Below are 27,808 nucleotides of genomic sequence, written 5' to 3' on the forward strand. Positions count from 1 at the left end.
TGACGCGTACGCGTGATTTGGAGCTATTCATGGCGACGCGTGCGCGTGCTTGATGTGTACGCGTGAAAAGCAAAGTTGCTCAGTGACGCGTGCGCGTACCTGATGCGTACGCGTGACACACTAAAAAGGCCATCGACGCGTACGCGTGACTGACGCGTACGCGTGACATGCGCGACATTCAGAAAACGCAAAAAACGCTGGGGGCGATTTCAGGCCGAGTTTTGACCCAGTTTTCAGCCCAGAAACACAGATTAGAGCCAGGGGATAGCAGAAACTCAAGGGGGATTCACACAAGAATGATTATGCCCACTCCAAGTTAGGCGTGGACCCTACGAAGCAAGTGGTCCCCATCCATCAATTGAAGACATGCTGATTGCTTTAATTAATTTTTATTCAAACTTTATTTTTAATTCAAAAAGAGGAAAAGATATTATTTTAGTTTTAGTAGATTTTTAAATTAATTAGGATTAGATATAAAAAGGGATTCCAACAGCGGGGTTCCAACAAAACATTATTCCATTCCAATTTATAATCCTAGTTTTCTACTCTGAACTATGAGTAACTAAACCTCCATTGTTACGGTTAGGAGCTCTGTCTATTTGTATGGATTGATTTTATTGCTTTTTCTATTTTAATTCATGTATGGATTTATAATTTAAGAATTGTTTTCGCTCTTTATCTTATGAATTTGGGTAGAACAGAAGTATGACCCTCTTTCTAATTGTGTTCTTGTATAACTTGGAAAAGCTCTTTACTTGAACAACAGCTTGAAAACATATTCTCCTAAATTTTAATTATCTGGATTTAATGGGATACGTGACATATAATCCTTTTATTTTTGGGTAATTAGAGTTTTTGTGGCATATAAACTAGAATTTGATCATCACCCTCAAATTGGAATTAATTGACCAAAGAATTGGCAGTTGATAAAAACTAGAGGAGACTAGGAAGGTCTAAGGAATTAGGGTCTAGTCACATATAGTTTACCATAAATTAAATCCTACATGATTAAAATAGTTAGTAAGAAAAGTTAATCCGGAAAAAAATAAATAACTCTGAAACCTTAACTATTTCTCCATATTTCATTCCCAACTTATTCACCTGCCTATCTGCAAACTCTGAATTTACTATTTAATGTTTATTTGCACTCTCAAACACTATTTTCTGTTTGCCTAACTAAGTAAATTAATCAACCACTGTTGCTTAGTCCTTCAATCCTCGTGGGATCGACCCTCACTCACCTGAGGTATTACTTGGTATGACCCGGTGCACTTGCCGGTTAGTTTGTGGGTTATAAATACCGCACAAATTGACATAAGAAGAGTTCTTTTAATCCTATCTTTAATTCTTCTTTATAGTCGGTGATGGAAGAATTTGTTGAGTATGATGTAGATGGAAATGTGTGCTTGGATGAACCAAATGTGCAACAGTTTTCAAAGGGGTCCTTGGGATGTGAGCAATTTGAAAAATAAGAGAGAAAATAAAAGAATTTAAGAGAAGAAGAAACTAAGAAAGAGAGTGAGTGTTTAAGTGAAAAGAATCAATGTTCGAGTGAAAGAAAGAGTTTTGAGAAAAAAGAAGATAATAGTGAGAGAGAGGAGTCAATGAAAGAAAAAGAAACTGAGAGCAATGATGAGTCCATATTTGATGGTATATTTGGACTCAATTTGGATGGATTCTAGCATATGAACTCACACTTAAGCACCAAAATAGCATATTTTTGTGTTTTGTCCCTAATTTGATCATAAATGAGAAAACATGCAATTTTGTGCTTTAATAGAGAAATTTCATCCCACTTTCATGTCATTCGATGCCGTGATATGGTTTGTGAGTGATTTCAGGCCTTGGAGGCAAGAATGGATGGGCAAAAGTGGAAGAAAGCATGCACAAGGGAGAAAACATGAAGAAAACAAGGAAAAGCACACACAGCGAAGTGTTCGTGCGCACAGCCCTGCGTGCGCGTGCACAAGCGAGAATTTCCATGTGTGCGTACGCACGCACCTGTGCGTACGCACAGGTCAATTTTCAGCCGCATGTGCGGACGCACACGTCTGTGCGTGCGCACAGGTCCCTGCACGTGATTGCATTAATGAAACATGTGCTGCCCGAATTTGGAGGTCTCTTGGCCCATTTTGGAAGGCTTGAAGGCTAAAGTGAAAGGCTATATAAGGGGGATTCAACACACATTAAAGAAAAAAAGCTTTCATTAGGACTTAGACTTTAATTTTGCATAGTTTTACATAGTAATTAGGAGTAGGAGTAGTGTAGAGTAGAAAGCTCTCCTAGGGTTTATCAATTTCCATTGTAGCATTTTATAGCAAGCTTTGATTTTGCATTTACTTCTTGAATTGTAAGTACTCTCAATTTCCTTTTTAATTAAAGCACTTTTACTTTCAATTTCTCTTGGTTCAAGTTACTTTGTTCATATTACAATTTTGTGTTTCTTGAAGTTTTCATCAATGAATTTTATGTTTCATGCCTTCTTTATGTTTGATTGCTTGTTTATGCTTGGTTTTGTTGATAGTTGGTTATAGTTTTCCATTCCACTTTGCAATTTCCCATGTTTTACTTTTATGTACACAAGGTGTTTGTGAAAATACCAACTCTAGATTTTGAGTAGATTTTCCCACCTTGGCTTGTGGTTTGAGTTCCTAGGATACTAGAGTCATAATGTCCGACATTTAGTGGTAATTCTTGAGTAGTTAGTTGACTCTTGTTTCCATTGACGCTAGCCTTTTATCAACTAGTTTGGTAAGTTGGTTAGGACTTATGGATTAAGGTCAATTATGCTTGCTTGACTTAGTCCTCGATGGTTGGGGTTGACTAGGCGAGATTGACTCATGGTAATTACCATAGTTGTGGTTATGGTGATGATAGGACTCCTTGGATACTCATTCCCAAGTCAAGGTTCTTTATTGCATTTATTGTATTTTCACTAGTTTTGATCTCATTTACTTTGCTTGCATTAATTTTCAATTTTGATTATTGCTTGGTTCTTTCGATCTTTAGTTCTTTGATTTCACAAAACCCTTTTTGTCACCCTTAACAACCGGAAGCGTAACATTTCATTTGCATTCCTAGGGAGAACGACCCGAGGTTTCATTACTCTCGGTTATTTGTTTTGATTTGAATTTATTATTTGATTGAAAGAATTCATTGTTGGTTTGGACTATGCTACTAACAAATTAATTCTTGTTTTGATTGATTCTAAACTGGCAAAAATTTTTCACTATCAAATTTGGCACCGTTGCCGGGTATGCAAATGGTGTTATATCTTTTGGTTGTTGTAAATATGTTAATAGTGTAAATAGCTCTTTTTAGTTTTTTGTTTGCTTTTTTTAGTATGTTTTTGTTTATATTTTCTTGATGACTCTTTCACACCATCACCACAATGCACCCCAATGGAACCCAAACACTTACCTTTATAATCACCAATCTTATACACCATCACCTCACTATTACAAAGCCAAAATCCTTACCCTCATGAGTTTGATTGTCAACCTTCATCACCTCAATCCTCATCTTCATATATGGATCAAGCCACACAAAAAGTGCTTTTCATGCTCATTCTCAAGAACAACAAGAGTTTCGGAAAAAGCAAGAGCAAGTGATGTCTACCTTAGCAAAAGCTTTGGGTCATTTAGCTTCATTGCATTCATGTCACAAACAAGAAATTCTAGTGGATGAATGTGTGGAACCAAGTGAAAAGTGTGGAGTGGAAGAAGAATTGCAAAATCATGAAGAAGATGTCAAGTCATCGCATGAAGTGCAAAAGGAGATAAATGAGAGTGGGTAGGAATTGGTCAAGAGGATTCCATCATTCAAGATTTTTTGTCCAATTTGGGTAATTCCTTCTATGACCTTCATGAACCTCCCTTATTGGAATTGGAAGGAGATGTTGATGTGGACTTCACACAACCTCCAATTTTTGACTGAGTGATGATGAAGAAGATTATATTCACCAAGAGGTGAAAATAGTTGAGCAAGAACGAATGGAGTGGGTGAAGACTTCTCCAACAAGATTTCTAGGCCCACACCAATATGCCATTTTAGAAACGGATGGTCAACTTCGAATCTTTTTTGGAGTAGTAGATGGTGAAGAGAAAAATGTCGATTGGCCAAGAAACGGAATGTTCATCAAAGGAGCTAACTTAACATTTGGAGCTCAATTTTGGTGCAAGAGTCTAATTAGTGGATTCTGGGGAGTGCACAAGCATATCAATGGTGATAGAGGAACTCAAGTATGGGATCCGGGTATATGTTTCAAGAATCAATACTTAAGGATCCTAGTTGCTAGCTTGAAGTCTCTTAAGAGTTTGATGCAATTCAATCGGGACCCCGGAGGTCGAATCAATAGCAAACTTGGTTGGAGATTTAAGGAGGAGTGGAAGCATAAGCCGCCCTAACAAAGATCTCCTCACCAAGTCCAACTTAGGACTATAAACCAAAGTGCTAGGTGAGAGACACCCCACCATGGTAATATCCTTCTAACTTTCTCTCTTTTAGCTTTTGTTTCTTTAATAATTGATTATATTGCTTGGTTGGTGATGAGCGGATAATTTATACGCTTTTTGGCATTATTTTTACATAGTTTTTAGTATGATTTGATTAGTTTTTAGTATATTTTTATTAGTTTTTAAATAAAAATCACATTTCTGGACTTTACTATGAGTTTGTGTATTTTTCTGTGATTTCAGGTATTTTCTGGCTAAAATTGAGGGACCTGAGCAAAAATCTGATTCAGAGGCTGAAAAAGGACTGCAGATGCTATTGGATTCTGACCTCCCTGCACTCAAAGTAGATTTTATTGAGCTATAGGAGTCCAAATGGCGCGCTCTCAATTGCATTGGAAAGCAAACATCCAGGGCTTTCCAGCAATATATAATAGTCCATACTTTGCCCGAGTTTAGACGATGCAAACTAGCGTTCAACGCCAGTTCTCTGCCCTATTCTAGCATTAAACGCCAGAAACAGGTTACAAGTTGGAGTTAAATGCCCAAAACAGGTTACAACCTGGCGTTTAACTCCAGAAACAGCCTAGGCACGTGTAAAGCTCAAGTCTCAGTTCCAGCACACACCAAGTGGGCCCCGGAAGTGGATTTCTGCACTATCTATCATAGTTTACTCATTTTCTGTAAACCTAGGTTACTAGTTTAGTATTTAAACAACTTTTAGAGATTTATTTTGTACCTCATGACATTTTCACATTTTACATTGTATCTCTACGGCATGAGTCTCTAAACTCCATGATTGGGGGTGAGGAGCTCTGCTGTGTCTCGATGAAGTAATGCAATTACTTCTGTTTTCTATTCAAACACGCTTGTCTCTATTCTCAGATATTCACTCGCACTTAACCATGATGAATGTGATGATCAGTGACACTCATCACCATTCTCAACTCATGAATGCGTGTCTAACAACCACTTTCGTTCTACCTTAGATTGAGTGTGTATCTCTTTGATTCCTGGTTCACACGTTAGATTGCATCTCCTGACAACAGAGCATTCGGATCCGTGAGATCAGAATCTTCGTGGTATAGGCTAGAATTATTGGCGGCCATTCCTGAGATCTGAAAAGTCTAAACCTTGTCTGTGGTATTCCGAGTAGGATCTGGGATGGGATGACTGTGACAAGCTTCAAACTCACGAGTGTTGGGCGTAGTGACAGACGCAAAAGGATCAATGGATCCTATTCCGACATGAGGGAGAACCGATAGATGATTAGCCGTGCGATGACAGCGCATTTGGACCATTTTCACTAAAAAGACGGATGGTAGCCATTGACAACAGTGATCCACCAACATACAGCTTGCCATGGAAGGAGTCTTGCGTGCGTGAAGAAGAAGACAGTAGGAAAGCGGAGATTCAGAAGACAGAGCATCTCCAAAACCTCAATCTGTTCTCCATTACTGCATAACAAGTACTATTTAATTTATGCTTTTTACTCTTCATAAATATAATTACTCTTATTATTGATTTCTTGACTAAGAATTACAAAATAACCATAGCTTGCTTCAAGCTGACAATCTCCGTGGGATCGACCCTTACTCACGTAAAGTATTACTTGGACGACCTAGTGCACTTGCTGGTTAGTGGTACGAGTTGTGAAAAGTGTGATTTACAATTCGTGCACCAGTTGGTTAGATTTATTTGGATGTTTGCTAGGTAATTTTAATGAAATAATGTGTTTTGGGGAGTTTTGTGATGTTTTGGGGCTTGAAAACCTGTTTTGGATGTCAAGATTGATGCCTTAGAGGCATAATTTTTGTTGTAGGAACAGAGACCTGTGCGTCCGCATGGACCTGTGCCTGTGCACAGCGCCCCTGTTTTCCCATCCCTGTGCGTTCGCACAGCGTCGTGCGCACGCATGACCCTCACCACTCCTTCTGTTCGCAGCATGCGCACGTCTTGTGCGTGTGCACGCCACCTTCCTTTTCCCTTTTATGCGACCGCACACCATGCGTGTGGCCACACGCATGTCCTTTTCTCAAAAAAAAAAAAAGAAGTCCCTTGTGCGAGCGCATCGCTCTGTGCGCCTGCACAGTGTGAACAACTTCCTCTGGTCGCAGCGCACACACAAGCTGTGCGTGTGCACCCAACCCTCTTCCCTCTCCTGTGCGTCCGCACACCCTCCTGTGTGGCCGCACAGGACGCGTTTCACCTTCTTTCCGCAGCGTCCGCACGACTTTGTGCATGCACATACCCCCCTTCCTTCTCCTTGTGTGCGTCCACACACGACCTTGTGCGTCCACACAGGTCACTTTTCGAACGTTAATTCGAAAAGAAAGGGGACTCGCGCTTCAGTTTCCCCAGTAATCTTTTCTTCTTCTCTTCTTCTCTCTGAACACACACACTCACCCAACCCCTCTTCTCCCTCCACCCAGTGACCAAACACCACCAGCGAACCTCCGCGCCGCCGTCGCCAACCCTTCCTTCTTCTTCCTTCTCCATTCTTCTTCTCTCTCTCCTCTACATTTCTCTTCCCCTGTCCCTGTTGTGCGCTGCCCTTCTTCAGTGCCAGCCCTAGGCCGCGCCCCTTTAGTTCGACAAGTAGCCACCAGCAGCGGCGGTCCCCTGTGTCGCTGCGCCCCTCTCTGCCTCGCCCTCGCCTTCCTTCAATCCTTCTTCTGCATTACAGGTTCAAGCATGTTTCCCTACCTTGTCTCATTTCTTTTCTGCTTTACTTTACTGCCTCTTTTTAATTCTGCTTTTAGTTTCTGCTTTAGTTCTTAGGTGGTTTTAGGTTAGATGATTTCTAGTTTTCTGGATTAAATATGGATGTTGATGTTGGCTGAGTATTTTGCATTGTTTCCTGGACTGGATGATGATTGCTGTGCCTGAGACTGAATGTTGTTGCTTTTGCCTGCACTTTGAATGATGCAATACATATTGAACTATAATTGCTGCCTTTGATTTCTGCACATGACATGCCCGATATAATGCCTAATTGGGATTTTTGATTCAATCTCTGTGTCTGATCAACATAAATTTTGAATTTTCTTCCATTTGACATTGTTAATTGTTGATTGTGCACATCTTCTTTTATTCTATTTGCGGTCTGAGATGATTTGCTTAGTGTATTCTGTGCTCCTGCTGAAAACATCAATCTGAACATCACTTTGCCTTTGTGATTATCGTGTTTGATGTCAAATTTTGCTGAGCCTATCATCCTTTGATAATTAACGTGCCATTATGCACTTCTTTGCTGATTTTGTCCTGAAACCAAATTGGATTGGAATTCACATCTTTGATCCTCCTATTTGGTACTTTTAAGTGTATAACATACTGATTCACTGCATTATATGTTGACTGCCGAACCATTTTGTTTTAAACCCAAACTAGCTTGAATATTATCAATCTTCAATTCTGTTTGGCGCTTTTCACAGCAGTACATATAATGTTTGTTTGGTGAATTGACTAACTGCTTATTCATGTGCTTTTAACATCAAAGCCATGTACATAGCCACTTGTTCCTTTATGTTTTTGAGAAATGCACCTTGTTCTTCAATCAAGCATTGTTTTGGACAAGAAGCTATGTACATGTGGTCAATTCTTATCTTTTTAACATGAATAGGTACATGCTTTGACTGCGACCTTGATTATTGCTCTTTATGCCAAGTTTTGCACACTTTCCAATTCCTAATGCAAAAGTGCAATAATCGATGTCTTCCACCTCAATTCACATACATCATACACATAAGTCCTATGTATGCTTTAATTGTTGTTTACTCATTGATTTGTCACTTAGGTTGCTTGATTTTGGAAAATGCATTCTCTTTTGAACATTCAACTGCTTTATACATGTTTTTCCCTGATTGAGTGTTTGTTTATCTGACTGGCTTTTAATTGAATTATTTAACTGCTTCCTTCTTCCTGCTGTGAATTTTTTTCTATTTTTCCTGAGTTGTATTCTATTTTTGCCTTTTTCAGGATGGCCCGTAAGGGAAAGGAGAAAGCCAATCCCTTGGCTCGACCTCATCCCGTGCCGCCAAGTGACCAACCGGACACTTTCATTAATTTCAAGGCCCAAGAACAATATAAAAAGCTAGAAAAGCGTGCCTTTCATTATAAGAGGAAGCTAAACCTGCCTGAGAAATATGCGGATGCGATCCTTAATAGAATAAACTTTTATCATTGGGGATTCGTAAAAATCCAACCCAGTGGAAGTAAATGAACACCAGGTCAAGAAATTTTATGCCAATATCCTCAAGAGGGATGCCCAAACTGTTTTTCTAAGAGGTGTCACCCTGGACACCTCTAATACTACTTTAGAAGCCCTCTTGGATATTCCACATATTCCTCCGGCTAGGGACGCTTACACTCAAATAATGACGGACGTGACAACGGGCAAGATCTCTTTGGATGCGGTCCTGAAAAAGATTGGCCAGCCTGAGGCTACATGGGAATACAGCAAGGGAGAGCAGCCGGTCCCGTTGAGCATTGCGTGCACGGACCTCAACCCAGAGGCAAGGATCTGGCAGCAGATCATTACCGATTACATCCTTTCGAGCATGCATGCCACGCATATCAGAATCCGTGTGGCAGTTCTGCTATGGGCCATTCTGGAGGGGAAGAGGATCTCTGTTCTTCCCTTTATCAGAGAGTCGATGATGAAGGTAAACCAACAGTAGAAATTCAACATTCCCTTTCCATCACTCATCACCAGACTAGCAGCCTTATCTGGTGTAGAAAGACGCCCAATAGACCGGACGTCTGTCTACATTAGTAAGCAGTCATTTCTGCCATACAGAGATAATGACGGGCTACCTCAAAAGAAGAGAAAGACCTCTGAGCCTCCATCAGCAGCAGCAGAGCCTTCAGCACCTCCTACAACACCCGCACCCATACACAGGCCCCAGACACCATATGAGCTGTACCGGGAGCTCCTTCAGGCCATCCACCGATCCGAGCACCGCAAACCTCGCCGCTTCCAGTGGATAGTGGCGAAGTTTAAGGGTAGAGACCCTAGGCCACCTCCTCCAGATACACCAGAGCCTGAGGCCGAGGACCCTACATCTAAGGAGCCAGCAGCTGAAGCTGGCCAGGCAGTCAAGCACCCTGAGCAGAGACTGGAGGAGACCACAGCTGAGGAGGTAGTAGTTGACAGAGCTGAGGAGCATAGAGCCGAGGAGCAGTGACCTGAGGAGCCGACAGCTGTAGCCGAGCCGAGAGTTGAGACCACCACACAGCCATCCAGTGCCCTCATTGTCTACCAGCGTCATCACCACCCACCACCGCCAGGCGGTGGAGCTTCACATGATTGATTCCCCGATTGATTCCTTTGGCACTGAGGACAGTGCAAGACTTAAGTGTGGGGGAGGATCTTCTATTTTTGGGTGTAAATATTTTCTCCTGAACACTTCTATTTAGTTTATTTTCAGTTTTTATTATGCTTTTGTGGATATTGACAGCACTTTACTTTTTCCTACTGTTTAGTACTTTTGGTATATATTAGTTGCTCCTAGTTACCTTTAGTATTGCATTTCTAGTTTTGGTATATATATTGCATCCTTATATTGTTGATATATAGTATAGTTATGGATTGTGATTGGATGATGTGAATAGCCTATGCCTAGTCTATCTTGATCCTAATTGTTCATGTTACTTTTTGCTTGTTGAAAATTAGGAAAATAACTAGGAAATTTTGAAAAAAATTTGCACCCATCACAACATACATACATATAGAAAATAATTTTGGTAAAAAAAAAAAACAAGAATTCCCAAGAATTTTGTTTAAGGGCATTCTATTGAATTGATTGAGAATTGTTTTCAAACTTGCTTGAATGATTTTTATGGAACATAGAAGAGTAAAGAACAAATACATTGTGAGTTTTTGGGCTATATTGAGTGGTTATACATTTTAACCACTAATTTTGTTCATTGAGTGATATATCTCTTCTATGATTGTAATATTAGTTTTTCTTGATTATGTATGTCCAATGATTGATGTTTTGAATTACATTAAGCATGATTGAGGCCATCCTTGATAATAGCTCACTTACCCACATAGCCTATCCTTTGCATCTACCATTGTTAACCCTTTTGAGCTTTATTTACCCCATTATTCTTGATATTAGCACATCCCAACCTTAAGCAAAAAACCATGAATTACCTTGGATTGTATCCTTGATTAGCTTAAGTTGAAGGAGTGTGTTACATTTAAGTGTGGGGGAATCTTTTGGAAAACTTTGGTAGTAAAAGAAAATGTTCAACTTGGGTATTTCATTGAAAATTTTAGAAAATGGGTGCACTCATGTATGAGCTACTAGAACCATATGCAATTCACTTGAAAAAAAATCATCATCATAAAAAGGGGATGAAAATTATCCCGAAAGAAGAAAAATGAATAAGAAATGCATATGTGATGTGAATGATAAGCCATACATGAGTGTTTGTGAGAAAGAATTGATGGAAGGTTAGGATTGCATTTTGTTTTGATTTGGTTGATATAGGTTGATGTGGATGACTTAAACTAATCAAGGATTCAACCACTTTAGTCCACTTAGCCATATCTATCCCACCTTTACCCTAACCCCATTACAACCATATGAAGTCCTCATGATAATTGCATTCATGCATCACTTGTTGTTGATTGTTAGATGAAGAGCAACTCCTTGAAATCATGATTGGAAGAGACTTGAGTGAATTGACCCTTAGACACCGAGTGATTAGAGTGTAAACACACCTAGTGAGGGTTTAATTACTCAACTCTATGTTTCTATGCTTCCTATCATACATTCTTTCAAGTTGCTTTACTTTGATAAGTTAAATCAATTCTTTAGATTTTGGATGCATTGGATTAATTCTTTACTTGGCCCTAATTGTCTATACTTGCTTAGGAATTTGATTGCTTGTTTTCACCAATTTATAATAGATACTATAGATAGATAGATAGATATATAGATAGTATTTACATACTTGCATGCATATAGATAGTTGCATTTAATAAGTTGATTACCCCTCTTGATTGTTTTCCTTGTTGGTTTAGCATGAGGACATGCTATTGTTTAAGTGTGGGGGAATTGATGGGTCCATATTTGATGGTATATTTGGACTCAATTTGGATAGATTCTAGCACATGAACTCACACTTAAGCACCAAAATAGCATACTTTTATTTTTTGTCCCTAATTTGATCCTAAATGAAAAAACATGCAATTTTGTGCTTTAATAGAGCAATTTCATCCCACTTTCATGTCATTCGATGTCGTGATATGGTTTGTGAGTGATTTCAAGTCTTGGAGGCAAGAATGGATGGGCAAAAGTAGAAGAAAGCATGCACAAGGGAGAAAACATGAAGAAAACAAGGAAAAACACACACAGCGAAGTGTGCATGCGCACAGCCCTACGTGCGCGCGCACAAGCGAGAATTTCCATGTGTGCGTACGCACGCACCTGTGCGTACGTACAGGTCAATTTTCAGCCGCGTGTGCGGACGCACACGTCTGTGCGTGTGCACAGGTCCCTGCACGTGATTGCATTAATGAAACATGTGCTGCGCGAATTTGGAGGTCTCTTGGCCCATTTTGGAAGGCTTGAAGGCTGAAGTGAAAGGCTATATAAGGGGGTTCAACACACATTAAAGAAAAAAAGCTTTCATTAGGACTTAAACTTTAATTTTTGCATAGTTTTACATAGTAATTAGGAGTAGGAGTAGTGTAGAGTAGAAAGCTCTCCTAGGGTTTATCAATTTCCATTGTAGCATTTTATAGCAAGCTTTGATTTTGCATTTACTTCTTTAATTGTAAGTACTCTCAATTTCCTCTTTAATTAAAGCACTTTTACTTTCAATTTCTCTTGGTTCAAGTTACTTTGTTCATATTGCAATTTTGTGTTTTTTGAAGTTTTGATCAATGAATTTTATATTTCATACCTTCTTTTTGTTTGATTGCTTATTTATGCTTGGTTTTGTTGATAGTTAGTTATAGTTTTCCATTTCACTTTGTAATTTCCCATGTTTTACTTTTATGTACACAAGGTGTTTGTGAAAATTCCAACTCTAGATTTTGAGTAGATTTTTTCACCTTGGCTTGTGGTTTGAGTTCCTAGGATACTAGAGTCATAATGTTCGATATTCAGTGGTAAATCTTGAGTGGTTAGTTGACTCTTGTTTCCATTGACGCTAGCCTTTTATCAACTAATTTGGTAAGTTGGTTAGGACTTATGGATTAAAGTCAATTATGCTTGGTTGACTTACTCCTCGATGGTTGGGATTAACTAGGTGAGATTGACTCATGATAATTACCATAGTTGTGGTTATGGCGATGATAGGATTCCTTGGATACTCATTCCCAAGTCAATGTTCTTTATTGTATTTATTGCATTTTCACTAGTTTTGATCTCATTTACCTTGCTTGCATTAATTTTCAATTTTGATTATTGCTTGGTTCTTTCAATCTTTAGTTCTTTGATTTCACAAAACCCTTTTTGTCACCCTTAACAATCGGAAGCGTAACATTTCATTTGCATTCCTTGGGAGAACGACCTGAGGTTTCATTACTCTCGGTTATTTGTTTTGATTTGAATTTATTATTTAATTGAGAGAATTCATTGTTGGTTTGGACTATGCTACTAACGAATTGATTTTTGTTTCGATTGATTCTAAACTGGCAAAAATTTTTCACTATCAAGCAATAAACATACTTGTAAAAGAGGTCTAGAAAGTTCTAGCTTAAACAAGAGTGCATTAGTATTATTAAATTCCAAAGAGTCTTTAATTTCTCATATATCAAACTATGAATTGCCTAGTATTTTTATGTCAATTTTTCAAGATTTTACAGATTCACTGGTAAATTATGGATGCATTAATATGGATAAAAAAAAAAGAAAGACAATTAATTTCAAATTTTGGTGAGCAGTTATATGAAACATGTCTCATGTTTTCAACATATGATAAGGTGTTGTATGTTTTGCATTTGATAATTCAAAGGATCTTGAACAAAAGATATGCAAAGTGGACTAAGTTATTGGATTATTTTTTATGTGATAGAACAAGGTAATGAGAATATGATTGCTAATGAATTATTCATAAGATATGATTTAATGACAACTCTTACTCCTAAATTCTTAGTATTTGATTATATGAAGTATTTTTATGCAACTAAATCTATTTTTGTTCTATATCTGTTACTTGTGAGAATATTGATTTCAAGCGCCATGGTGGAATAAAAAGAATCACATATATGTTATTTATATATTTTTGTTGGCTTCATAGACATAAGAGTGTTGATGAAATTTATTCTGATTTTATTGCATGTAATAAAATTGAGTCTCAAATTTTTTTGAATATGTTGTGCATTCCTTTACTTATTCCTACTCATATATGGATTGATATTTCTATAAATTTTCTGCTTGATCTGCTTAGAGTTAGAAAACGTAAATATCATTATTTTTTCTGTAGATAGATTTCTTGTAGTGATATTTCTAATTGCAAGTCAAAATATTAATGATTTCACACATATTGCTGAGTTGTTTTCGAAAGAGTTTGTGCTAACTTATGCTAGTTGTTTGGATGATCATATCTTGCATGTTAAGAGTGTTTTAGATAATTCTGTGCGAGACATTGAACTTCCTTATAACTCTAATATTTATAACTCTGTTGGTTGTTATCCTTGTAAATCTCTAAATGTTTTAAGTCTTTGACTATTTTTGAATTATTATTTTTTCCCTTGAATAATAATAATGTTACTTTAGATGGTGAAAGTAAGGTTGACAAAATTGAACTTGCACACATGAAGGATAAAGTCACTATTCAATGAATAAAGAAGAGCCATCAAACTATGGTATTTGAACTCGGAGATTGGGTTTGGATTTCTTGGAGGGAAGAAGAACTTCTTATTTAGAGAAAAATAGCACTTGTTGCTAGAGAAGATGGTCCATTCTAAGTGTTGGGGATTATCAAGGACAATTCCAACAAGAATTATTTTCTTTGTAGATATTATGATCCAATTGTATTTAGTGTATCTAATTTTTCTCATTTTGATATATATGCATATTCGATGAAGAATCTTTTTGAAAAAGGGAGAAAATGATTCGTGCTCAAGAGGGTATTTTTTGGCATTTGAAAGCTAAAGGGAAAAATGGTAATATTGTCATATTCAAAGATCTGAACACTGGAAGAAGTATACCATACCAATCTTGGCAAGGAAACCAAGAGTTCATCTCAAAAATAGTAGCGGGGTGCTGAAATGGCGGCTACTCATAAGGTCCATTGCGCTAAGTCAGGATAACAGGAAACGCACTAATACATTTCAAGTTTAGTGGGAGTCGCAAAATTAAAATTTAAATTCGAATTTATTAGGTCTATGTTTAGTTTGTTTTGTTGTTACGGTTTGTTAGAAGATTTGATTTAGTTTTGATTTGGTTAGTAGTACTTTTAGGAATTTTAAATTTAAATCAATATGATCTAATCCAACAAGATCAAATTTGATTCAAATTAGTTATCATATCGTTTGAGATGTTTTAATTTAAATTAGTATTATATCTTTTAATTTTAGAGTCATATCTACGAAGATTTGACCCGTTTTTAGGTTAATCTGTTAGGGGTCTATTTATACACTTTTTATGAGATAATTTATACACTTTTTTATGAATAAATTTTCGTAGTTACTTTATGCACGTTTTCCTGTGTGATCAAGTAAGGTGAGTGATTTGCTTTACCTGTTGCATGAAAAAATTTGAAGGATCCAACCTAAGGTAGTTTTTTAGTGTTAGTTCTTTCAACTTTTTGCTCTTTGATCTAGGTTGTCAAAGACAGGTTCTTTAAAAGTCTAGTAAAAAAAATCCTTCCAGTGACATAGGTTGCTAAGAACAAATTTCTTAGATATCTAGTAGGAAAATCCTTATCTATCTTTTTATGTTTCTGCTGTCTCTTTTATTTCGTCTTTCATATTCGTTCGTATTTTTCTTATCAAATCTTCCGCCGAAGAAAAAAAAATAATAGAGCAGGAAAAGAATCAAGAACCTCATGACGATCAAGATCCAAGAGCAGTGCCAAGAACAAACGAGAAGAGCTCGTGAATGGGCAAAAACTCGACGAGGGCAATGTCAACAACATAGCCAGTAACAGGAATACATCAACCCAATAATCTCAAGGATGTTAAAGAAAATTAACAACAACATAACAAAATCAAAGAAATAACTATAAAAACCGAAAAGAAATTAAAAACAACAGAACAACAACAACAATATAATAGAATCAAGAACATCATCAACAATCCTAAACCATAGTAGTGACAACAATAATTGAAGAAGAAAAATCATATATTAATAATCCTAAAGCAATTAAAACAATTACAGTAAAAAATACCTTCTAGAGCACAAAGATGAAGGAGCACGATAGAAGGCTGGGCACAGCAGAACTGGAGAAGAGGTGGTCCGGACCGTCGCAGAAATGGAGCTGATGAGGGTGGTGCACGGCAGAACTAGGAGCAGAGGAGGGTGGAGCGTAACGAAGTTGCAGCAAAAAAAGGGCTGGAGCCGATGGAACAGAGCCAGCGTGGCGAAACATCGACTGCGCGACAGAAGAACGATGTGAGACGAGTTGCAGTGGGGACGGTGGCTTCAAGTAGTAGCCAAGATAACTGTAATGGGGACGACGGTTTTGAGCAGTTTCGATGAAGACGGTGACACGGCGGTGGTTGGACAGAGCAAGTGATGGATTTTTCTTTTGCTGAGGGAGTGAGAGAGGAGTTCAAGAGAAAGGAGATGTTGCTGCTGAGTAGTGACTAGTGAGTGCTGAACTCAGAAGATTAAGGTTACCTTTTATTTACTCTCAAATGTGTTGGATCTTAGTTCGGTTTGATCAAGTAATTTCTGACTGGTTTAGCAATCCAAAGACAATTTTTAAAATAGACAATTATACTTTAATTTTTTACCAGTTTTTTCAATTCGATATATCCAACTGATCGATTCGAATCAATTTTCAGAACCTTAGATAAGACAATTAGGTCATTTGAAAATATAATTATATGACTAAGACAAATTGGCCTTCCTTCTTATTCTTATTAAGGGAGCAATTCGTCTTAAAAATTTCTAAAGTAATAAAAGTTTGTAAGAAACCAAATTATTAATTTAAAATTCCAATCATATATATGTTTACTCTAATATTATCATATCTACAAAAATATTTTATTGAGCATAAAATTTGTACAGACACGTAATTTTTTTACATGATGAGTAACATAGAATGGATTTTTTTCATATAAGATTTTTTTAATATTGAGCCAACATCAAATTTTAAATCATATGTAATTATTAAAAATTCATAAAGCTTAAGTATGAATAAGTCTGAAGGGTACATTTAAAAAAAATCAATTACTTATTTGTTTGACATTAATAAACCCATAAATGATTGAAATAAATTCGTATATTATTGTTAAGCTAGCTTTATTGTAAATAATAATCATGTTTGAAATATTCAATTATGGCCCCTAAATGCAAGATGATAACTCCACGTAACTATAACATGTTGATGATTGAAAGCAGGGAATCCATGAGAAATAGCAAGCAACTAGCTACAAGATCAAGCCTTCCTTTGTACCCTCTTAAGATGGAAAATCTCAGAGTAATGACCCTTTTTTTTCTTTTCTTTAGCGCCTTTCTTATTCTTCAGGTGAATGCAAAGGATGATGTTCAAAATCAACCACAAGAAAATCCATCATCTCTTTCAAAGATACTCACTGATACAATTTCTCTGCTAAAAACATCGCAAGAAACTTCATGGGAGAAGATCAAAACCGTCATCCATGACATGCGAAAGCAGTTTTCCCCTTCGAGTTTGGAGTGAGTTTAAGGATCCTTAAAACACCCTTTTCAATTTGATTGAATGTTTAATTTTTTATGAGTATTGTTTTTCTTGATTTCAGGGGTGTGGGTGAGACAGAAACTGAACTTGGCACTGGTGGTGTCAAAGGAACCATTAACGATGCAATCACCAAGAATTTGGAGAAGAGCAAAGAGACAGTTGTTGAATCTGCCAAATCTGCTGCAAATGTTGCCAAAGAAGCTGTTCACAACACTGGAGAAAAAGACTCTGATGCAGAACTTTGATTAAAATCTTGGAATTATTTCTGCATTTTTTGAATTTAATCAAAATTATTATAGTCTTCTGAAGGCTGAAGCACACTCCATAATTGTACACACAAATTTATTGTGAAATTTTGTTTCCCCAACAATTCATCCTTTGCTCCCAATACGTATCAGTGTATCACAAGAATCATCGGTTTTTTTCAAGAACAAGCAAAATGCCAGAGAATTCCGTTTTATGGTAGGGATTCCGTCATGATGAAGGAAAATTAATACATAGATATATAAAATATGAATTTCATGACCAGAACAAAAATTAATTAAACAATTATTCATGAAAAGTATACTAAAATGGTATATAAGGGTAGCTCTTCTATGATCTATGTACCACAAAGTATATACATATTACAAAAGTGCATCACAACTCACAAGAAACAGTAACCATTACCAAATGCCGCTGGCTTCACCTACAACTTTTGGCACCAATAATTTAAATTGAGACATTCATAATGGCATGATAACTAATGAGTGCTAGAACATCCGGTAGCACAACTGAACAAGAATTCTGTTATGCGGTTTAAAAATTCCAAGGCTGAGTGAAACCTGCTTCAAAATTAGTAATAAATCTGGGAAGGTGTAGGATCCAGCATCCAAGTACAGGAGCTCAACTCATGCAATATCTTGAATACGGAAGTCAATTCCAAAACAAAACTCCATTTATCTGATTAATCTATAACTTGCACAATAACTTCATCATTGTACTTGGCATAATCAAGTTTCCCTGGTTGCTTCTGTTGTGTGAAAATTAATGTGCTTTTTTCTGGAATTCTATTGATCATGAGAAATATCCAAGCTGAACGGGCAAGGATTCCTCGTATTGAGCCACAACTATCTCCTCAACTACAATCCAGCCCTTGCTATCCGGCTTTGCTTGCTCGATCTGCTCATGGCAACTCTGAGAATATAAAAAAGATAAGGAAGATAAAAATGCTATTACATTACAGGCACAGAATGATAAGTTCAACGGACAAGAAATTCTGTAAAGACACTTGAGAGATATAGAAGGCATACCAATGAGTAACATATGTATAATCACATTAATTGAAACACAACGAGGAGATGTTAATGGAGACTGGAAAATGTGGATATTTAAAGGAAGAAGTAAAGCAAGTACGGCTAACATGAAGTGGTAACTAGCATCGACAAGCACAAGTTCAGGAGAACGAGTGCATTTTACAATAGAAAGTATGTATGGATCACCATTGAGCCATTTCTATATTGTCAAACTAAAAGGGGCACAGAAAATGTGTCATATAGACCAAGAGGCAAGGGCAGAATACCAACCTCAGAACAAGTAAAAGCAATAAGGGTCATCCATTCCCAGTTTTCAATCATCTGTCTTTGCTCACCCTCAAGTGTTTCCTGAAGAAAATATAGTAATGGAGGCATAAGCTGCATCTCAAATTGCCTTGGTCTGCCACAGCGCCCACAACTACCAGGGTCTATTTCAGCAGCTGCAGCTAAAAGTGGCTTCGCACCAAATGAGTATCTATACAGTCACAGAAGAATAGTAAGCATGAAACCAAATTATATGACAAGCATGAGGCAAGTGCAATTCAACTCTTTCCTCCACTATAAACATACCTGAAACACTGTTCAGGATAAGAATCCAGTCGTTTCTTGAACTTGAGGTATGTCCTATCAGCAGTCAGAGCTTTATCATATTCATATTGTTCCTTGTCCCAAGTTTCTTCTGTTTGTGAATGATACTCAGCATCATTTCCATTCTCCTTAACAGAAAGAGATGAATAGCTAGAACACACAGAATTAAGATCTTTTGAAGGCGGTTCTTCCTGTGTGTATATATAAAAGCAGGGCATCACTGCAAATAACCAACACACCAAACAATTATAACTATTTCAACACGAAATTCAGTAGGCCTTGAGGTCATAAGAGTATCAGGCGTGGTATATAAATTCAACCAACAGGGTGACCATTGTTTTAACCCAAACAAAAAACTTTCCCACATTCGTATCTTCATGCTACGGGTTTGATTCATACAATATAAGCAAGAGGAGATGAAACAAGGCATCACATCATTTGGTTCAAATAGTAATTTTTACATGCTATAGAAAGGAGCAAGTTTTGATCACAGTAAAAACGTTCGAAGTTTTCAATCCATTGAACAAATTGGAAACTTGCAAAACTTTTCTGTTCAATACTTGACACAAGGACAGGGCACTTATCAGTTACACGCATGAAAGATGATTTTTGTTTTTTATTACCTGGCGTATCAGCATCAAGGGGGGCAGCTGCTGGAGGCTTGTGATTTTGGCTTCCGGGTGTTTTCTTCTTATTCTTCTTCTTCTTCTTCTTGGTTTTAAGGTTACTGGGAGTAGCAAAAGTGGTAGCTGCAAAGAGTGCTTTCCCCAGTTCTTGGACATCCACTTCGTCTTCACTGTCATCATCATTCGACAAAGCAGCAGCCGCAGATGGTTCATCCGGAACATGAGCTAGCAGAGAATTGTCGTCTGCATCGTGAATATTCTGAAGTCGAAGAACTCGCCAGCTGCCAAAGACCACAACGCAAGTAAAGCGTAACAAGAGGAGTAATGCCAGGGAACCAACTTTTTTCGGCCAACATCAGCCAATTTTTTAAAATTATTTTGTTTACCTTAAATTCTTTTGCCCTAAATCATTAACTCTTAATCTTAATTCTAACTTACAAACCTACACCCTAAAGTTGGCTCATAATATTGTTTTCTATCCTTTCTCTGAAAAGAGGTCATTCGAAGGAAAATAAGAACAGAAAGAGAGAAAGGGAGGAACCTGTGGCATTTGGGAGTAAGGCAACCGAAAAGGAAAAGAAGGCGTTGTTGAAGGCTGCGATTTGGAATTGAAAGGGGAGCATAGACTTGTGCAATAAGGCACAGTTTAGTGCCGCAGTTGCCGCAGTGAAGCAAGTTAGCGTCTACTGCGTGGTTGGGAAGGGGCCAATCCTGTTTAATGATAGAGAAAGCGAATCAAGCAACCATAACTGAAACTAAAATTGAATGAGAAAGGTTTGTTACACATACAGGGAGACCTCCAACTTTGGTGGTGTAAGGATCGGCAGGTTCACGATGGTTGTGAGCCCATGGCCCAGGCATTCCCAGCAACGTCACTTTCGCCATTCTTCAATTGTCACTTGTCCCTGGACTCCCTGCTCATCTCATAATAGGGTTTTGGGTTTGCTTCCACCTAAAACGACGACGTAACACTCACAATCACATACAATTTGCTGCCGCTGCTTTCATTTCAATTTTCATTTGCTTTATATTCATTTTCGATAGGAGTAAATCGTAAAAATAAATCTTAAATTATCAAACATATATTTTTAGAAAAGCTTTTACTGATAAAGTTTTTTACAAGTATGATAAGAAAATAAAAAATTTTTATTTTTAAAATTTGATAATTTTATTATAGATATTTTTTTTATTTTTTAAATTATTAAAAATATTTTTAAAAAATGAACAAAAATTTGGAGATTGAATTTTAGTTTTGTTTTTCACATGTACCCTCTAATAGTTAATCAAATATTTTTACAAATTTTCGAATCAAATATGTAAGTATTTTGCTAAATACGTAAATTATTTGTAACTTATAAAAAAATTATATCTTTTTGTTATTTTTATTGTATTTTAAAACATTTTAACATTTTTTGTATTCATAAATTTAGATTGTAGTTATGTTAACGATTAATAATTAGAAGGCATTTTTGTGGTTTATCCTTCACTATATTATTCTATCACGCATTGTATTCTGGTACCAAAAATGCTGACGTAATATGTTTTGATATTAGTATACATATCTCGACTGATTTTTTTGGATACGATTTGGGGGTGTGAGTTATGCTGGGATATGATCATTACGGGTGATTTACACTGTTATGACGGCGTTGTTTTTTGAAATTTTGGGAGGAAGAAATCGGACCCATCGATTTGTGTGAGGAAGACGTTGAGGAGCATGAAATCGATGCCACCGATTTCTGAGTGGTGAAAGATGTTAACCGAAGAGTGCAGTAATCGGTGGGACCGATTACTGGAGGCAAAAAAAATTATTTTAATCCGGGGTGCACCAATCGGACCCACCGCTTTGGGGGTGCAGGCGGCCGGTCCGTCCGATTTGCCCGTTAGTGCATACAAAAACTGGAAAGAGCTCACAGAAGCCCCATTTCTTCGTCGCCGGTCTCAGCTAATGTTCATCCTCTTCTCTTCTCTTCTCTGATTCTTCTCCTTCATTTTTATAAAATAAATTTCTGTGAGGTTGAGAATAGTCAAGTACGTGTAGTGTTATGGATGATAGAGTTGTATTGAAGATTTATTATTACGGACAGATCTTATTGCAAACATATGAGGGAGTTCAATTTGTGTGTGAAAATTCATTAGATGTTGTTATTCCGTTCACATTGTCATTTGAGGAATTGAAAGGTATGATTTGTGAGAAGATAGATTCTCAAAGATGTAGGAGAGTATCATGTATTTTGTACAGGTATCCTTTACCTGTGTTTGGTGGGTTTGTTCAATTTCAGACCAGGTACGTGATGGACGAAGCGAGTATGCATGAAATGTTTTCAATGTACATGGAAAATCGCCACCGAATGTCGTGCATCGAGTTATATATTGAGTTTGAGCAATCTGAAGCGGACCGTAACATTGAGTTGGAAGATTATAATAGTGAAAGTGAAGATGAATTTGAAAGTAACTATGAGATCGTCAGTCCAGGTGAAGACGAAGATGAAGCTGGCAGCGCCATGAACGCAGATGTGGCGGAAGTTGCAAATGCACTAGAAAACTGCATCCGGCGCAGGAGCCTTCTTTCATGCGGTCATTGGATTTGGAGGCTATGCACGCACCGGAGTTTCCGCAATATATGAATGCAGGTGCGTAAACCTAGGTAGATATGTCAAACTCTGAAGTAGCAGATCAATAAGTCGGACGAGTAATCTATGTGATATGTGGTTAGGAATTTGTGACCATTGCGTTTGATTTTTTTATTAATTAATAGTTCTTTGTTGTGAATTATATTTAATTGTTCTTTACGTAGATGGAATAGCGAAAAATAAGACTATAACGATCTTACATAGTAAAGTGTGTTTATTAATTGAGTTGTAATAAAAGACTTATTACTGAGTACATAATGAAGCATTTATTACTTTTGATGTATGCAGCGCCTCCTATTGTGGCGGATGGTGAGTTCACAGTGGGGATAGAATTCAGTTCAAGGGAGGCAGTAATCAAGGCAATGAAAGATTATACTATCCGAAGAGGTGTGGACTATCGGGTATATGAGTCGAAACCGACGACATTCTATGCCAAATGTACAGAATATGGGAATGGTTGTGACTGATTGATCAGGGTTACCAAAATACAGAAGAAGTACTGTTGGGAGATAAGGAGGTACAATGGAAGTCACACTTGTACCAGGTCTACTATTTCTCAAGACAATTCGAAGCTGGATTCCAAGACAGTTGCAGAAGCAATTAAGCCGTTGGTAGAGGTTGACCCGTCTATAAAGGTGAAATCAGTAATTTCTGAAGTCCAGTCAAAGTTTAACTACACCATCAGTTATCACAAGGCTTGGTTAGCTAAGCAGTAGGCGGTCGAATCAATTTTCGGAGGTTGGGAACCATCATATGAAGCTTTGCCCATATGGTTTGAGGCCATGTGCCACTGTGCCACAAAGAGCCATCAGCAGTGGTTCACTTTGAAACAATGCCTGCTTACCAGGGGGATGATTTGGTTCCTGATATACATGTTCTACATAGAGTCTTCTGGAGTTATTACCCTATATAAGGGCCTTCAGACACTGCAAGCCAGTGGTGCAGGTGGACAGGACTCATTTGTATGGAAAATACAAGGGTTGTTTATTGGTTGTAGTCTCACAAGATGGTAATAACAACATCGTGCCTATTGCATTTGCCATAGTGGAGGGAGAGACTTCTGATGCATGGTACTTTTTTCTGAGCAACTTGCGTCAACATGTGGTGACACGTGATGGTGTGGGACTTATCTCTGATCGACACGATTCGATTAGGTCAGCTATTGAACGAAGTAATGGGGCGTGGTCTCCTTCTAGAGCTTTCCATATATTTTGTATCCGGCATATTGAGTCCAACTTCTTGAGGAAATTCAAGGCACCTTACTTGCAGAAGCTTATCGTCAACATTGGTAAGTTTGAATAGAATGAACTTTGAATTTATTGTAAGTACGATCAAATAGAATGGTGTTCATAGTTGACTGAATGTTTTTCATAGGATACTCGAGGACGATCAGGGAGTACCAGATGCGCTACGAACAATTAAAGGAACAGGGTGAGGCTTACACCAACTGGCTTGATCGGATCCCTCGTGAGCAGTATGCTTTGGCATTTGATGGTGGATACCGATGGGGTCATATGACTACCAATCTTGTGGAGTGCATCAACTCCGTCTTAAAGGGTGCACGCAATTTCCCAGTCATTGCACTTGTTAAGGCTACATTTTACAGACTGAATGAGTTGTTCACTAGGAAAAGGGCCAAGGCTGAAGCCCGAATTAATGCTGGACTTGTGTTCTCTGAGATGGTGACAACCAAGCTGCTTGCAAATCAACGAGCATCAGGTAACATACAGGTTAGCTGTTTTGATAGAGAAAATGAAGTCTTCGAAGTACGCGAGATGCCTAGTGGGGTTGAGTATGCAGTTGACCTACGCCACCATCGGTGCGACTATGGTGAATTCCAGGTTGACCGAATTTCGTGTCGACACGTGTTTGCTTGTTATGCAAATCAGCGATTGGATTGGCAACTGTACGTTAATGACGTATACAAGATGGACCAAGTTCGAAGAGTATACAGGGCTAGATTTAGACCACTGGGAAATCCGGCAACGTGGCCTGCTTATCATGGACCTAGATTCGTTGGAAACCCGTTCCTCAGACGGGTAGCCAAAGGTTGGCCGAAGATGACCCGCTTCTTGAATGAGATGGACACTCGTATGTTGCGTCGCCCTAGGCGATGCAAGCAATGCGGTGTCGAGGGCCATAGTCGCAGTAGATGTCGTCAAAGTGGTGGACCGAGTGCAGGTCCAGCCGAAAAGTAGTAGTTACCTTTTTTACATTTCGTTTGAATTTACATTTATGTACGACATTGACATTTGAATTTACCAACTCGTGCTTGTATTCATTTCAAACCTAATTAACATACTCGATAAAAAAATAGTCATAACAACGTAATTAACATATTCAATAATTAAATAGTAATAACAACCTAGTTAACATACTCAATAAGTAAATACTAATAACCGAATTAACATAGTCAATAATAACTACCTAGTTAACATACTCAATAAGTAAATAGTACAAATTATTTCTTAAATAGTAGTAACAACCTAATTAACATACTCAATAATTAAATAGTTACAACTTCACTTCCTCGGTGCCCACTTCATATCTTTGTATAACTTTCTGCACTTCTTTGCAATCCTGTTAAAAGCGGATGGTGTATACCGATTCGCACTCCGACGTGGAGGATCAGCTCTAAGGTTGTAACCTTTACCTTTTTCACTTGTGGCCGTACCTATGAAAACACAACAAATACAAATACAAGTTCACCATGAAGCTACTAATAGAAATTCATAATCAAGCCCTAAATCATTACTAACAGTTTATTTTACCTGCACTAGACGCTGGATCCTCGTCAACAGCATCGTCATCATCCTCATCCTCATCCTCACCCTCATCCTCATCCTCATCCTCATCCTCATCATCTGGATGGTCTACTAGGTAGTTATCAGTCTCATCATAAACTGCTCTATTACTCTCATGAATCAGAGTCATCGGAATACGTCTAGGATTTTCACTCTGTATAATCCCTCCCGTCGCTTCAGCACTTCTGCTCGAGTCAATAGACATTCTGGCACCAGAATTATCAGATGAAGTGCGAACCCAAGGTCTCAAATCCAATGACCTCCTAGCTGGAGTAATACCACCCGAATGTGCTTGATGGTCGGTGGGAATGTCAACATAATTACCTAAATGTGAGTGGTGCGACCCCGATGCCATGAAACCAAGCAGCTGACTGAATGAAGGTTGCTCTCCATACTCAAACTGTGGACTACCCCAATACTGTTGATGTACCGGGACTGACGCTGAGTAATAATCAGACGGATGCGTGTCTGGAACATATGGTGCAAAATACTCAACACCCTGTTATGGCGGTTCCGGTGGCGGTGGTGGTGGAGGTACCGGTGTCGGTTCCGGTTCCGGTGCCGGTGGTGGTGGTGATGGTGGTGGAGGACCTTCTAGATTCTCTTCAAATACAAGGTTCGACAACTGCAAGTGGTCACCAAATGCTTCTCGGTACCAATGTATGTAAATTTCCAATGGATAATGTAAATGCACCAAGTCATGAGAGAGTGTGACTATACCGATTGGTCCACTGCATCACCCACAAAGAGTGGGTATCGACCCAATCTTGATTCTTAGGCCCAGTTAGAACTTCGCCGTGTGATGCACCTAGATCCTGCTCTTGATTAGGAACACTCTGTGTCAATCCAAATTGCCTCCTGACTCTATCAGATGCATGCCACTCGATGCATTCAAAAGATATAAGTGGCACTCCAGATAACCGAATTATGACGGATGTCTAAAGAAATCACGTCTGGGTCGATGTTTCTAATGCCATAAGCCTGCCAAACAAACTGGACACATCGAACCAGTCAGATGATTAACAACAATTAATTCACTTAACAAGTTACATAAGGTACTTGTATTTTACAAAATACATGTCCTTCTTGTAGATCATCCAACAACCTCCTGTAGTGCGCAAGCGTTTTATATCGGTAGGCATAGTTTTCACGGTCCTAGTTATGCCACCTGCCGTCGGACAATCCATTAGTTAACTTATCTTGTGGAAAACAAAATACAATTTCTATCAATTCTTTCAATGCATACTTTAATCAAAATTATCTGTTTGCAATTGGAAACACTCGGGGATTACCAGGAATCGGCGCTAGAAATGGTAGCCGGATCCAAGCCTAAGTGACCAACAGTGTCAGTGGACCGTCCATCTCCTTACAGTCGACACGAGTTGCCCTACACAATGATCTATACAAGTGTGCCAGGCATGCCGAACCCCAACTAAACTGTATGATCCCACCGCAGTTACGGAGCAAAGGTAAAAATTTCCAGTGCACCGCTGCACCCGACTTATCTGCAAACAGAATTGTCCCAAATAACAACATTATGTGACACTTTACATACATCTGCATGTGCACATCATCATTCAACACTATACAATCTTTCAAACCCCTAAACCACGTTAATTTTATAAAGCTCCCTCTACAGTCCGTCTTCCTCGGTGCAATTCCAAATTGGTGCAAGCACTCGGCTTCCAATGCCTCAAAGCTACTCATGGTCGGACCTGTAACCGGAAGACCATTTGTCGGCAGACCGATAATTACCGCCACATCCTCTAAGGTCACGGCACACTCACCCACCGAAAAATAAAAAGTGTGAGTCTCGGACCACCATCTCTCAATCAGAGCATTAATCATTGCTGACTGACATTTGATAACTCTAATTTGGGATACATAATAAAATCCAGTCTCGCGTAACTGTAACTCAACAATTTGGTTGTATGGATCCGGTGGCTTTAAATGATCACACATCAACATCCTTGAAGCCTACAATATCACATTTCCGTTATAAGAACAACTATAATATAACTATATTATCAAAAATACAATTATCCTTAACATGTCCATTATAACTAATTCCCAGCATAATTGCATTTCAAACATACACATTAAATCTGTTATACAAAAATCCTTCAATCATATTCATTACCTTATAACAAAAATTAATTAACCTTACATAGTAAATCAACCTCTTCTATTATTATTATTATTATTATTATTATTATTATTATTATTATTATTATTATTATTATTATTATTATTATTATTATTATTATTATTATTATTATTCATAAAACAGCATACATACTAATTTTATTATTATTATTATTATTGTTGTTATTATTATTATTATTCATATAAAATAGCATACTAATTTTATTATTATTATTATTATTATTATTATTATTATTATTATTATTATTATTATTCATAACACAGCATAAAATTTAAGTTTAGTTATTACTAATTTATTGTCTAAATTTTACTGAATTAAAATTCAATTATTAATGATTATAAATAAAATAATTAATTAAATTTTTATTATTAATCATAATAATTAATTAAACT

General features: G+C 37.7%; 3 protein-coding genes and 1 pseudogene across 3 annotated transcripts; 2 read left to right on the forward strand and 2 right to left on the reverse strand.

The window, feature by feature from the left end:
• Positions 1-8,430: 8,430 nt before the first annotated feature.
• Positions 8,431-9,637, forward strand: LOC148581343 (uncharacterized; annotated as a pseudogene).
• Positions 9,638-16,921: 7,284 nt separating this feature from the next.
• LOC107622142 (uncharacterized) lies at positions 16,922-17,686 on the forward strand. The gene is made up of 2 exons (XM_021113082.2): positions 16,922-17,281; positions 17,365-17,686. Exons 1-2 carry the CDS (start codon positions 16,923-16,925, stop codon positions 17,546-17,548), a joined length of 543 nt encoding a protein of 180 aa, XP_020968741.1. The 5' UTR covers position 16,922; the 3' UTR covers positions 17,549-17,686.
• Positions 17,687-17,783: 97 nt separating this feature from the next.
• LOC107623744 (programmed cell death 2 C-terminal domain-containing protein) lies at positions 17,784-20,812 on the reverse strand. The gene is made up of 6 exons (XM_016326103.3): positions 20,602-20,812; positions 20,354-20,523; positions 19,810-20,093; positions 19,169-19,406; positions 18,869-19,073; positions 17,784-18,479 (listed from the first exon to the last, which is right to left on the reverse strand). The coding sequence occupies exons 1-6, from the start codon at positions 20,695-20,697 to the stop codon at positions 18,360-18,362; spliced, it is 1,113 nt and encodes a 370-aa protein (XP_016181589.1). The 5' UTR covers positions 20,698-20,812; the 3' UTR covers positions 17,784-18,359.
• A 4,155-nt stretch (positions 20,813-24,967) lies between these two features.
• On the reverse strand, positions 24,968-27,217 carry LOC148581344 (serine/threonine-protein phosphatase 7 long form homolog). The gene is made up of 3 exons (XM_088501446.1): positions 26,801-27,217; positions 25,223-25,295; positions 24,968-25,119 (listed from the first exon to the last, which is right to left on the reverse strand). The coding sequence occupies exons 1-3, from the start codon at positions 27,215-27,217 to the stop codon at positions 24,968-24,970; spliced, it is 642 nt and encodes a 213-aa protein (XP_088357572.1).
• Positions 27,218-27,808: the final 591 nt, after the last annotated feature.

This window comes from Arachis ipaensis, chromosome B10 (assembly GCF_059453495.1).
Source record: "Arachis ipaensis isolate K30076 ecotype BB chromosome B10, ASM5945349v1, whole genome shotgun sequence".
NCBI lineage: Eukaryota > Viridiplantae > Streptophyta > Magnoliopsida > Fabales > Fabaceae > Arachis > Arachis ipaensis.